This window comes from Mustela erminea, chromosome 5, assembly GCF_009829155.1.
Source record: "Mustela erminea isolate mMusErm1 chromosome 5, mMusErm1.Pri, whole genome shotgun sequence".
NCBI lineage: Eukaryota > Metazoa > Chordata > Mammalia > Carnivora > Mustelidae > Mustela > Mustela erminea.
Window position 1 is genome coordinate 138916903 of NC_045618.1, and position 11934 is coordinate 138928836.

The 11934-nt window shown below is 55.4% G+C and overlaps 1 protein-coding gene across 8 annotated transcripts in view; it reads left to right on the forward strand.

Moving 5' to 3' along the window:
• Positions 1 to 11934, forward strand: part of BDKRB2 (bradykinin receptor B2) — a 52392-nt gene that overhangs the window by 20234 nt on the left and 20224 nt on the right. For 2 of the 8 annotated variants that reach the window (XM_032345187.1, XM_032345188.1), the window contains exons 2-3: positions 4203 to 4312; positions 8095 to 11205. In XM_032345187.1, coding sequence (XP_032201078.1) covers positions 4239 to 4312; positions 8095 to 9199 — 1179 coding nt within the window. In that variant the 5' untranslated portion in view covers positions 4203 to 4238 and the 3' untranslated portion in view covers positions 9200 to 11205. Of the gene's footprint in view, positions 1 to 4202; positions 4313 to 7686; positions 7861 to 8094; positions 11206 to 11934 lie in introns of those variants that run through there. The other 6 variants (XM_032345194.1, XM_032345192.1, XM_032345191.1 and 3 more) reach the window with 5 other exon arrangements.

Here is an 11934-nt window from a genome sequence, read left to right on the forward strand (position 1 = left end):
ACAATACACATACACATACCACACACAATACACACCACACACACTGCATAGACCGCACAACACACCATATACACACATCTCCCACATACCACACACACACCACCACATACCCCCTACACATATACACAACATGCACCCATCTCACACACAACACATACCTCACACACACCCCACACACATATCATACACACACACCATGCACGCAGCACACACATACACACCACACACACCACACAACACACACCATATACATACACACCACACACATCATACACATACCACACACGACACACACACAACACACACAAACACACCACACACACTGCATAGACCACACAACACACACCATATACACACATCTCCCACATACCACACACACCACACACATACACAACAAACACACATCACACACATAACACACACCTCACACACAAAACACATGTCACACACACATCACACACACAACACACACCTCACACACAAAAAACACACAAAACACATGTCACACACACATCACACACATACCATACACACACCATGCACACACTATACACATACACATTGCACACAATACCATACACATACACACCACACATACCACACACACCACACAACACACACCATACACATATACACACCACACATACACACCATGCACACACCACACACATACACACCGCACACACCACACAGTCCACACCATGCATACACACATAATCACACACCACACACGCACATCTCACACACCCCCCACACACATACCCAACACGTCCCGGCGACACACTCACCTCTCTCCATCCCACTGAGGAATCAGCGTCTGGGAACCGAGTGTGGGTCCATGAGCTGTGGGCGGGAGAGCGAGACCGCGTGGAAGCGTGTCCTGCATCCACAGCTCATGCGATGGCAGAAGCAGACCAGCCCTCTTCCTGGGGCAGGAAGGTCAGCGCGGCTTCGAGAACACATTGCCCACGTGCCATGTGCATTCGTTTCCACGTGCTGACAGCCCTGGGAGGTGGGGCTGTTTTTAGACAAACCCACAGATAAGAAGGCCAGTGGAGGAGGACCCAGTTCCAGGCCTGACTTCTGATCCCACGAGCCTGGGCGCCCCACCTGCCCCCATTTCCAGCGAGGCGTTTTGGGATTGTTTTCCCAAATTCGGTCATTCCACATGCAGCCTCTGCCAGACCTAACCACCCACACAGCCGCTTCTCTAAGAGACTTACTTTTGACCTGTGACTTCCTATCGCCAACTTTATTAAAAGGAAACTGAGTACCATCTGTCATCAAAACAACCTGCCAAAAATAAACCCTGTGGGCTCTAAGCTCTTTCAGTCTGGCTAGACTTGGGCACTGGGCCCGCCCTCTTTGCAGAAAACGGGTGCAAATCCCAGACAGAGGTTGAAGCCACATGGGCCCCGTGGGGACCGACCCGTCAGGAGGGGTGACCTCATGCTCCAGGGTTCCCCACCGTCCGGCCCACACCCCTCGCCACGGGCAGTTCCTCCCGGGTCTCGTGCAGCCACAGGATGCTGCCTGGAGGGGTCTGTGAGGTTGGGGGCTCCAGCCCAGGGGAAGTTTGGCCTCTGAGAAAGGGACGCTGTGCATTTCGGGGTGACCCCAGACTCAGAGCCCCTGAGACGCGGGTTCCTGGGAAGCCACAAGGGTCTCCCTGTGAGACTCACATGGCATTTACTCCTAGCAGCAGGGACAGATAGGATTCCTGTGATTCAACGAAAGGAAATATTTTTGAAGCGAGTCTTCTTGGCCTGAATTCTGAGGCAGATGGAGAACAAATGAATCAGGACGTTGGATGTTCCTTACGAAGCATCGGAATGAGACACAAGGAGGAAGCCCATCTTCAGAGTCACCCCCTCCCACCTCGTTGCTCTGGCCTGTGGGGTGGGGGTGGTGGAGACTGACCAGGACAGTCCTGAGGCCGGGAGGGGGACTGGAAGGACAAGAGAGCTCCGTCCGGGTGACAGAGAATGAGGGCCACACTCCTGACCACCCCCCTCCCCGGAGCCAATGTGCCCCGGAGCCACACTCCCTTCCACATTCCTTCCAATCCCTCTCTGACATCTGACATCAGATTTTATAATCCCCACAGGGTCCCAGGAGGACAGAGAAGGCACATTCACACTGGGCAATATGGAGAGGTTTCTTTCTTTAAAAAAAAAAAAAAAAAGATTTATTTATTTAGCAAAGAGAGAGGCAGGGAGAGAAGTAACACATGCAGGGGGGACTGGAGAGGGAGAAGCAGGCTTCCCACTGAGCAGGGAGCCGCATGCGGGACTCGATCTCAGGACTCTGGGATCATCACCTGAGCTGAAGGCAGACGCCTAACGCCTGAACCACCCAGGTGCCCCCAATGTGGAGAGATTTTGGACAGGGGGTCTGTTTAGAGTGTGGACGCTCTGTGGAACCTCAGGGCTAGCAGAGCCAAGGCCCTGGCGGGGGTCCCCGCCCCTTGCCCAGAACCGAGGAAGATGAGATGGTGGAGGTTGTCCTCTCCGGAATCCTGGCCAGGGAGGTGGAAGGGGCCCCTCAGAGGAGCTGTGACCTCAGCCCCTGGAGGCCCCGGGGCAGGGAAATGGGGCGATGCCCCATCTTCATGCTGTGTCCTGCCCGTGCTCTCGCTGGCCAAGTCCACGGAAGGGGTCCCCTGGGGCTGGGGGTGGGCTGCAGGGAGAGGGGTGGGGAGCAGCCCGCAGCCCCCACACAGTCCTCCCCTGGGGTGGGCACCTCCAAAGCAGAGGGACAGAAACAACACGCAACCGCCCTCCAAGCCACCAACTTCTCTGGACTTGAAATCACTTTCTGGGACCTGCTGGAGACAGAGAAGCCTCAGGCTTTGTTTTGGAAACGGGAGCAGTTAGGGTCAGCCAGCCCGATCCCCAACGGCCTGCAGGCGGGCTGTGGTCCCTCCGCAGGAGAGGGAGACCCACGGGCAGAGGAAGGTCGCCGGGCGCTTTCTCCCTAGGCAGCATGGAGGAGTGAACGACTCAAGCACATGACCTCTCGCCTCCAGGCGAATTTTCTTCTTAGGGGCCAGGAAGGGGCTCCCCAAAAAGGCAATCTACGAGGCCTGTCTTGCCTTCCCTCGATCCCCCTCCCTGCCTGATCAGTACCACTTTGCAGCCCGCTCCTCCTCTGGAAAGTTCTAAATCTTGGCCTCAGCTCAGCTTAGGGGTTCCGCTAAACCTTCTTCAGATGTGAACTAAGTGTCTTCTGCCTGTTTCCCACTTACCAACTCACTCCCTTCTTTTTCTAACGTGCCTGTATTTCCTGAACTGTCCGCTGCCCTAGCTCCACCCTCCCCCCAGCTGAATTCAAACAGCTGGCTTCTGGAAGCCCGTATGCCTGCCCTTTGCACAGGCTGCTCTTGCTAAGAAGTGGCTGGAACCTGGGGCTGGGCAGACCCGTGGCCGCACGCACTCACACGCACGGGCACCCGGGCTCCTGGCTAGTCCCACGCTTCCAGGACAGGAGCAAGAGGTCGCGTGAGATGGGGAAGCCCCCTCCACCTCTTCCCTCCATAGGAGATGGCAGCCTCTGTGGTGGGTAGGGAGGGGCGTCCTTGACACGCTGCTCGCCCTCATCCCCAGCCTCTCCCTGGCCAGCCTTACAGACTGTCTAAACATCCCTGGGATTCCTCCTCTCCAGTCTCCATCATCCGGCTCCTAGACAGATGTCTCCCTGCCTCCGGACTGCCCCTGCCACAATCTCCTCCCCTCCTTCCCCCAACAGCCACCAGGGCCTGACACATGTCCACAGCAAGTTTCTTCCTGCCTCAGGACCTTTGCACCTGCTGTTCCTTCCACCCAGACATCCTCCTCTCTACCACCATCCTCTTACCCAGTTTCCTCCTACATACCTTCAGGTCTCAAAACAAATACCCATTCATCCCCCAGAGCAGGCTGGTTTAGGACTCCATGTTACATTCTGTCATGGAACCTTTATTTCATAGCATTTATGTCAGTTTTCAGTTAATCCGTGACTGATTCAGGAACACCTAGCTTCTCCATTGGACTGTACGATCCTGGAGGACGGGACATTGTACCATTAGGTCCCTAGCGCCCGTATGCAGTAGCTGCTTAATAAACATTTTTTAAGTGAAGGACTCCATTTCCCTTCCCTGGTGGAGAGAATGTGTGTTTTACGGTCCCCAGCCACCATCTAACTGTCGTTTCTCCGCTGGTCAGCCCGGGAGCCTCCCTCTCGTCCCACACTGAGTCAAGATGTTCTCCACCTGGAAAAGATCGATGTTCTTGTCTTTTCATGAGGACCCTGTGCCCACCACGGCCTCTTTTAGGTAAGTCAAAGGACTTCCTTGACATACTCCTTATAAGGGAGGGCCAGGCAGCCTGGAGAAGGCCTGGAGAACCTGACCCCCATCTCCTGGACAGCAACTGAAGTGACAAGGGATGTTGAATCCACAGACGAAAACTCTAGGGGGCTGGCGTGGCCGGTGTTCAAATCCCCATGGGCCTGGTGGAAGCAGACGGAGCAGGTGCTCTGTGGGGTTTGTCGGAGCACAGAGATGCAGGACGAGGACACAGTACCAGCGGTCACGTGTGAGCGATCCCATGAACTTGGAAATGGGGAGACACTCTGATGTCAACACCCAAGGAGTCAGACAGAGACGTGAAGTTCCCGGTCACCATGGAGACAGGAAGTTTCCAACACATGTCTGACATCTGGTAGAAGGCCAAGCCACCCTTAAGAGAGGATGTAGGGAAAGCCGATCCTGAGTGGAAGCAGAGGGAAAAGAGGGTTGGTTCTCAGCTGGCAGTGTTGGCCCAAGAAAGGGAAGAAGGGCCCAGTCCGGCCCCCCAGCCCCATGCGGGAGCACAGCCTACTCTGCAGATGACCAAATAGCCTCAGGGCTCGTAACTCCCAATTACACACTCCCCAGGCCACCTCGGATGAATCTGTGGCTTCTCAGAGCCAACTAGGGGCCGGGGCCATCCCAGTGGCCGGGGACTGTATTGCTGGGAAATGAACAAGCCGCTGCTGGTGACTTCAGTCTCAGAGAGCCAGACCCTGAGAGTCAACTCTCCCAGCCTGGGGCACCAAGGAAGTGGGTTTTCTGTAGCTGCAGAAACAGGACCAAAGGCTGGACCAGGGAGGCTTCCCAGGGTAGACCTTACTTCCAGAGCTACCCAGTTTGCAGGGGTCAGGAACTTAAGACCTGGTGGGGACAGCTTGTCTCAGTTCCCTCATGTCTGGCACCTTGGCTGGGCCTCCACTAGACCACTCAAAGGCTGGGGGCCGGCGTCAACCAAAGGCTTACCTGGGACCAGAGGATCCGCTTCCAAGTGGCAAGGGGGTTCCTCTCCACGTGGCTGCTTGTGTCCCCTCCCAACGTGGCAGCCGGTCTCCCCCTCAGCAAGAGACCCAAGAGGCAGAGGAGGAAGCAGCACCATGGGTTTTCTAAAAAGATTTATTTATTTGAGAGAAAGAGAGAGAGAGAGTCCAGGGGTGAGGGGGGCATGTGGCAGAGAGGAATAAAGACAGAGGGAGAGAGAATCTCAAGCAGACTCTGTGCGGAGCATGGAGCCCACAAGGGGCTCGATCTCGTGACCCTGAGATCACGACCTGAGCCGAAACTCAAGAGTCAGACACTGAACCCGCTGTGCCCTGCATCGCACATGTTCCGGGCCTGGCTGTGGGAGTCACACACTGTCGCTGCCACTGTGGGTGGGAAGCAAGTCACCAAGTCTGGCCACGTTCCCCGGAAGAGGAACTAGACTCTACCCTTTGAAGGGAAGGGTGGCACAGAATTTTGGGATATCCTAAAGCCACCACTTCACCAGAAGGGTCTAGAATTTCTAGAGTGTTTTTTCTATTCCGTCGCGCCCTCCTTAAAGCCCTCTGGGACAAAGCCTCGGTTTCTTAGCAGCCAGAGATGACCGTCCTTTTTCCCTTATTCATCCCACCTCGGGCCACTTCCCGCCTCCCTGTCCAACATCTAGTCTGCCTTCCAGAACGTGCCAGAGGCTTCTCCGCGCTGCACCTCCGCTCAAGCTGCTCCCTCTGCCTGGTCCGTCCCCTCCCCTTTGTGTTGTTTTTGTTTTTTTAACTTTCACATCAAAGTTCAGTTGACACACAATGCTACCGTGGCCGCGGGTGTACAACACAGTGGTCCAAGCTCTCGGCACATTACGCTCTGCTCACCCCAAGTGCAGCCGCCATCTGTCACCGTATAACGCTGTACCTTCTTGCTGTGCATTGACATGTCCCTCATCGTGGGACACCAAGTTACAGAATCACCTCCAACCTTCTCCCCCCACCCCAGTTCTGTGCCCTGTGCCCTTCCTTCCACCCCGTGGCATTTGTCACACTTGGGAGCGTGGACAGGGCAGGGGACACGTGGTACTGGCTCCTGACTCCCACAGAGAAGAAGCTTGAGGCACATTTAAAAGATAAACGTGGGCATCTGGGTGGCTCAGTGGGTTAAAGCCTCTGCCTTCACCTTAGGTCGTGGTCTCAGGGTCCTGGGATGGAGCCCCGCATCGGGCTCTCTGCTCGGCAGGGAGCCTGCTTCCCCCCCTCTCTGCCTGCCTCTGCCTACTTGTGATATCTCTCTCTCTCTCTATCTCTCTGTGTTAAATAAATAAAATTTTTTTTTTTTAATAAAAAGGGAACGACAAACGCATCGATGAGTAAGTCAGTCAGTCAGAGATGCCCAGTCTGGCCACTGAAAACCAGCCAGCCACTCCCGGAAGTAAGAGGGAGGGTTTTCCTAGGAAATCCCAAGGTGAACAGCAGATTCTTTCCCATAAGTTGTGGCTCAACCCCTGCCCCATAAGCCTGCCCAGGAAAGAATCGCCCTTCTAGGAAGGGCCCGCCTAGGGCCACCTTCCCTCCCCCACCACATAGGGCACTGGGCAAATGTCCACTCAGTCCTGCCATCTGGGTTGGGCTTTCTGCTTGCAACGTGTCTTCATATCCACTCTTCGATTCGAACCTTGCCACAGCCATGCAAAGCAAGTCAAGAAGAGAGTAATACTCTACTCCAAAGGAGATGAAATGGAAGCTCAGAGAGGTCAAGTGATTTGTCCAAGGCCACACAGCTAGGATTGGAACCCATATGTGTCCAAGCCCCATGCCTCTTTGCTGAAGGTAGAGATGAATTAGCCTTGACAGTGACACTTCTAGAAAATGAACAGCCCCGTGGTCTGAGTCTCACCTAAGAGTGAAAGAGGAACCAGTGGGTTAATGATAAAACCACTAACACAGGAGCAAGCCAAGTGTTGCTGGTGGTTCACAAAAATAGTTATTCACACTTATCGAACCAAGTACCGAGGTTGGGGCTTTTTGCCAACTGTCTTGGATTCCCACCACAACCCTGACAAGTAGATTATGTTATTCCCATTTTACGGGGTAGGTCACTGAGGTTCAGAGAGGTTTCGACCTACCCAAGGTCACACAGCTAATGAGTGAGCCGGGATTTGAACCAGGAGGACTGCTTGGTTCCAAAGCCCCTGCCCTCCCTTTCCATCATGCAACCTCTTAATTATTATCAACTCCTTGTTGGTGGGGTTTCCGCAAGCACAAAGCTTCCCTCTGCCAGAAGGAGACAGGGTGTGGGCACACGGGCTGTGGTCTCGGAGCCAGGATGGAACCTGCCAGTCTGGCATGATACTATTTATCTCCTCTAATCAATTACTCACCCGTGACCAGGCCATGAGAATCTGAAAGATGACCAGCTCCCTCGGGAGGGGCCCATGTGATAAGGAAGGAATGTGCGCGGATCCTCCCATCATGGAGGCATCGAGGAACTCCAGGGTCCAAGACTGCAATGGTCCGTGCTGCTGACGGACGCTGGCCGAGGAAACATCCCAGTGCAGCACCAAGGTGAAGACCACGACCTCTCAGCCTCGCCCAAGGACACAGGGCACCTTCCAAAGACCCCGGGGCGTCAGGGATGGCCGGACCCGAGTCTCTGAGCGTGCAGCAGAAAGGCCCTGAATGCCGCTCCTGACCCGGCTTCTGGAAGCTGCTTGCTGAGCCCCTCCTCCTTCTGCGTCAGCTGTTCCTCCTGCCTCTTGTGACTCGAGGTGTAACAGCCTCTTTCCCACTTTCTTTCAGCACGGAAATGCTCAACATCACCTCGCAAGTCCTCCTGCCGGCTCTCAACGAGTCAGTGCCCAGCACCTGCGTCTTCTCCGACTGGTGGAACTGGCTCAACACCATCCAGGCCCCCTTCCTCTGGGTGCTGTTCGTGCTGGCAGCCCTCGAGAACATCTTTGTCCTCAGCATCTTCTGCCTGCATAAGACCAGCTGCACGGTGGCCGAGATCTACCTGGGCAACCTGGCTGTGGCGGACCTGATCCTGGCCTGCGGGCTGCCCTTCTGGGCCATCACCATCGCCAACAACTTCGACTGGCTCTTTGGGGAGGTCCTCTGCCGCGTGGTGAACACCATGCTCTACATGAACCTCTACAGCAGCATCTCCTTCCTCATGCTGGTCAGCATCGACCGCTACCTGGCCCTGGTGAAGACCATGTCCATGGGCCGGATGCGCGGAGTGCGCTGGGCCAAGCTCTACAGCCTGGTGATCTGGGGATGCACGCTGCTGCTGAGCTCGCCCATGCTGGCCTTCCGGACCATGAAGGAGTATCGGGACGAGGGCCACAACGTCACAGCCTGCGTCATCATCTACCCGTCCCGCACCTGGGAAGTGTTCACCAACATCCTCCTGAACTTCGTGGGCTTCCTGTTGCCCTTGGCCGTCATCACCTTCTGCACGGTGCAGATCATGCAGGTGCTCCGGAACAATGAGATGCAGAAGTTCAAGGAGATCCAGACGGAGAGGAAGGCCACGGTGCTGGTCCTGGCCGTGCTGCTGCTGTTCGTCGTCTGCTGGCTGCCCTTCCAGATCAGCACGGTGCTGGACACGCTGCTGCGCCTGGACATCCTGTCCGGCTGCTGGGATGAGCATGTGATCGACGTCTTCACGCAGATCGCCTCCTACGTGGCCTACAGCAACAGCTGCCTCAACCCGCTGGTGTACGTGATCGTGGGCAAGCGCTTCCGCAAGAAGTCCCGGGAGGTGTTCTGGGGACTGTGCCAGAAAGGGGGCTGCATGCCGGAGCCCAACAAGATGGAGAACTCCATGGGCACACTCCGGACCTCCATCTCTGTGGAGCGCCAGATTCACAAACTGCCTGACTGGGCGGGGAACAGCCAGTGAGGGGGACGCTGCCGGGACCCCCACTCCTAGGTGCTGGGATGGAGGGAGAGGGGTGCTTCAGGGTGTGTCCAGGAAGGAAGGCAAGGTGTGCCACGGCTGGAACCTTGGGCAGGAAGTCGGTGTCTCTAGGAAGACCTAAAAGCTTCATGGCTGCAGCAAGCCAGGCCAGGAGGATGGGGGACCTCACACATGGCCAAGGGCTCCATACACACGACAGTATTATTGTTCTCATCTGCTGCCACCCCTGGGCCAGTCTGCACCCTCCGGGAGTGGAGGAGGCCTGGGGACAGGGACAAGAGTGACTGTGCTTCCCTCCCATGTGTGTCCCGCCCTGCCGCAGCCCAGACCTTCAGGAGAGCGCCCCCCCCCCCCCCCGCTCTGGTGCCACAGCTGAGTGCACAGGCTGGACCTGGCTGGGGTTTTGCCTTAGGTCTCTCAAATCTGCCGAGCTCTGGGACTCTGGAGGCTGATGCTCAGGTTAATGAAGGTTGAACCGTGAGGGATCCCTGGTGAGAACCCAGAGACAAGGATTCCATCACTTCCCCTGTCCACGGACAAAATGGTCTGTGCCAACAAAGAACTCAGTAAACACTTAGTAGTCACTTGCTGGCTGTGCAACATTGAGCCCCAACAGCAAAAGGGAAGAAAAAGAGAATAATCTCTGCCTTGAAGGAACTTGCAAACGCAGACGGGAATGGTTGAACTCTAGCAACCACCAGAAGGCTGTTCTGCGACTGGACGTGGTCAAGCAAGGTGCTGTGGGGTAGTGCAGAGGGGAGGGGTGAGGAACCGGCCGCCCCCAGCCCATAACGGGTGGCACATCCCCTTGTCCCTGCCCCTGTAACAGCAGGGTGTTGTGAAGATTGCAAGAGTCCACAGGCGTAGAGGTACTTCGAAGGAAGGAAAGGTGCTATATAAACGTGTGGCTTTCTTACGCACACAGAACGGAAGTAAATTTATTGTAAAGACACAGCTTCGTCGCTCATGGTTGTGTAAAGCACCATCAGTGCCATCCACGCAGCAGGTGCTCGATAATGTTAACTACCTTCCACCCCTCCTTCCATACTCTGTCCCCGCCACCCCCACCCCAGCATACACGCACAAGCATTTCGGGGGCAGGCCACCCCGTTCAGGGTTTGTATTCTGATGAGCCCGAGAGATGTCTGGGTGAGCGTACTCAGGGAGTCCCCATGCTCCGACCCTCACTGGGGGTGGGCAGCCATCGGGAGGAGCCCAGGCCCGCCTACCGTGGTCCCTGTCTCAGCCACCAAGGCCACCAAGCAGTGGTTTATTTGAAGGTGGCCTCATGGGGGCCCCTCCAGGTCAGCAGACCAATGATTTGGCATAAAGGTCACTGACCTCAGAGCACTGGTCCTGGGACAGAGCTCCCCTAGAGGGCTGAGCGGCTCATGGGTGCCGGCAGCAGCCCTGGGTCAGGAAGGCTGGCTAGGTCCGGGTGGGTGTGAACCGTGAGGAGGCCCTGGGGAGGGACCCACGTGATGAGCAACGGAACAGCTGGTCCACTGTTGAACAGAGAAGGGAGAACGCCCTCGCCCAAGAGGCCAGCGGCCGGCACTGCGGAGGGGCGGGGCTCAGTCCTCGCTGGGCGGGGCGGCGGTGGGCGGGGTGATGCGTGGGGCGGGGCTCAGGCCCCAGGAAGCTGGACCAGCCTCCTTGGCCAGAGCCTTAGAAGACAGCCTTACCCCCAAGCCCCAGGTCCTCCGGGGAGGATTCGTTTCTCTTTGCCCCCGTTTCACAGTCTGCTTCCTGGGGCAGCACCGTGCCAGGCTCCATGGGGAGTTTGGAGAACGCACCACCCAGGTTCTGACATCAAGTGGCTGAGAACCAAGGCTGGGAGGGTCAACTCCGTGGCCGTGGGTTTCAGGAGCTACCAGGATAGTAAGGTACGCAGCACTGAGCGGCACTCATTCGCTCAACAAAATAAATGGATACTTTTAGCTGACTTTCTCTGGAGAAGATGGAAACCCAAAAGGGGACCCGCTCTAGATTTTAAAACAAAAACGTTAAAAAGATTCCCAGCCTTTGCTCCCCTGCCACACACACACCTCTCTGTCCCAGTACACATACACACTTGTAGCTGGAGAAAGAAAACAGTTCAATAAGAAGTAGCAACGGTTTAGTATTTAAATGAAGTTACATAGGTGCACATATTGTGAAATAAAAAAGAGGCTGTGCTTTGCTAATGTGTACTGCTTGTCCACCAGCTGGCGTGCCATGGTCTAAAGCTCTTCTCTGAGCAGAGCCGCGTCACAGCCCTGGGATCCTAATGGTCACTCAAGGGTCCTCTCATGGTCTGTGGAGCAATCAGTCTGTGAGAGGGCAGCCACTCTGTGGGTTGTGTCGACACTGTGATAAAGACCATCTGTCCCACGAAAGACCCAAAGAGCTGTTACATTGTAAAGAGGGAGCATTTCAGAAACAATGGAAAATGGATGAAATATGTAAGCACGTGTCTTTTCCACATAGATTAATAAATGGACAAGGAGTTTTTTGCAGAGATTTTTCATTTATTACAACTCCCGAACCCCTGAGTGTTGTGAGGACATTGCAATAGGCAGGCAGAAGCCTTGGGCAGAGGAGTGACAGATCATTAATTCCACTCAACCTATTTTAGGGCTTCTGTCCTTCAGAACGGTGGTGTCCGAGCTTCTGATTGTGTATCTTTCTAAGTAAAGGAATTTTTACTACACATACCCAATATGTAAACTTTCTAA